This window comes from Carlito syrichta, unplaced genomic scaffold, assembly GCF_000164805.1.
Source record: "Carlito syrichta isolate Samal-C Ts95f unplaced genomic scaffold, Tarsius_syrichta-2.0.1 Scaffold120742, whole genome shotgun sequence".
In the NCBI taxonomy this organism is placed as follows: domain Eukaryota; kingdom Metazoa; phylum Chordata; class Mammalia; order Primates; family Tarsiidae; genus Carlito; species Carlito syrichta.
In genome coordinates, this window is record NW_007064838.1 from 6512 (window position 1) to 8221 (window position 1710).

At 54.5% G+C, this 1710-nt stretch overlaps 1 protein-coding gene across 1 annotated transcript in view; it reads left to right on the forward strand.

The window, feature by feature from the left end:
* The first annotated feature begins 1140 nt into the window (after positions 1 to 1140).
* The window catches only part of IL6R (interleukin 6 receptor), a 63994-nt gene continuing 63424 nt past the window's right edge, over positions 1141 to 1710 (forward strand). Inside the window, exons 1-2 of the mRNA XM_008048171.2 lie at positions 1141 to 1161; positions 1634 to 1702. Of these exons, the coding sequence (XP_008046362.2) occupies positions 1141 to 1161; positions 1634 to 1702 (90 nt within the window). The remainder of the gene's footprint in view (positions 1162 to 1633; positions 1703 to 1710) is intronic.

A 1710-nucleotide genomic window follows, 5' to 3' on the forward strand; every position in this document is an offset into this window, starting at 1 on the left:
TCGTCTGTGGGCATGGCTGAAACAAGCCCACCCAAACCAGCCCCACCTCATGGGGTGGTCAGTGCATATGGTAGGTTCTGTCCGACACTGCTGATGGGTGGTTCCTACAGAAAGGTCCAGATGCATGGGGTCCGAGGATTGCATTTCAGAAGGTCTGTCCCTCCATGCCCAGTCCTGTCCACTTGGGGGTTCCATTAAGCCATGCCCATTCCAGCGGCCCCCAGGAAACTTGATCGGGGTTAGAATCAGCCTGAAACCCAAAATGGAAAATCACATTCTTATGAGGAGCTGCTGGTCCATAAGCTTCTCAACCTGAGCCTTATTTCAACATTTTTCTTTCCCTACAAATTCAGCTGGGAGGTCACCCTATCAGCTTTGTGCTCTGTGGGGGACCTTGGTGGGCCCTTTCAAGAGGTCTTTGTGGTTGCTGGAAAGCCAAGTGCTAGTTTCTTTCTTTTCCAATCAGAGTCTGTCGCCCAGGCTGGAGTGCAGTGACATGCTCATGGCCACTGCAGCCTCGACCTCCTGGGCTCAGGCAATCTTGCCTCAGCCTTTCAAGTAGCTGGGAACACAGGCACGCACCACCACACCAAGCTACTTTTTTGATTTTATTGTAGAGACGAGGTCTTGCCAAGTTACCTAGGCTGATCTGGAACCCCTGGGCTCAGGCAACCATCTCGCCTGTACCTCCCAAAGTGCTGGGACTACAGGTGTGAACCACCGTGCCCAAGTACTCGCTTCTGTCAAGTCAGGAGGGCTGACATGCAGGTTCTGCCATGTACTGAGCACTTGTGGCCCAGACCGGATGTCAAGAGCTTAGATGCCATCTGCAGAAATCTTCATAATAACCCTCTCCAGTATAGGCTTTCTTATCTCTGTCTGAGATGGAATGGAGACTCAGAGATTCTGAACAAGAAGTCACAGACTGAATGAGTGGCAGGTTTGGATGGGAGCCCAGGGTCTATCTCACTCCAAAGTCCAAACCATTTCCTTGCTTCTGGGGCAGCCTGCGGAACAGCTGGGAAGTGAACTCACTTTTACGGTAATGAGCCTCCCAGTGCCCAAGCCTCACTCAGTCTCATGACAATCAGGGGGCCTACTCTGACATCGGTGGTTTTGAGGGCTCCCTGGGTGACACCAATGGGCAACCCGGGCCGCCAGGTGAGACTTTACTGTAACGGGAGGAAGTGGCCGGGCGCGGTGGCTCAAGTCTGTAATCCCAGCTCTTTGGGAGGCCGAGGTGAGAAGATCGCTTGAGTCCAGGTGTTCGAGACCAGCCTAGGCAACTTGGTGAGCCCTTGTCTCTACAATAAACCAAAAAATTAGCCGGTCGTGGTGGTGCGTGCCTGTAGTTCCAGCTACTAGGAAGGCTGAGGCGGAAGGATCCCTGAGCCCAGCAGGTCGAGGCTGCGGTGGCCGTGAGCGTGCTACTGCATTCCAGCCTGGGCGACAGAGTGAGACTCCAAATCAAACAACAACAACAAAAAAACAAAAAACAAAAAAACGGGAAGAAGTAAAAGGCGCACCGCCCCCTTGAGTCTCTCCAGGTGTGCCTTTCACAGCGCGATCCTGTTCAGGAAACCAAAAACCAAAACCGAGTCAGGGTGGCCGATCCCCCCGCTCTTGTCCACAGACGCGGCGAGAGGGGTCCTGCGGAGCTCAGGTGCGGCGCCGCGGCAGGAAGCCACCCCCCAGCGGGCCGGTGCGCGG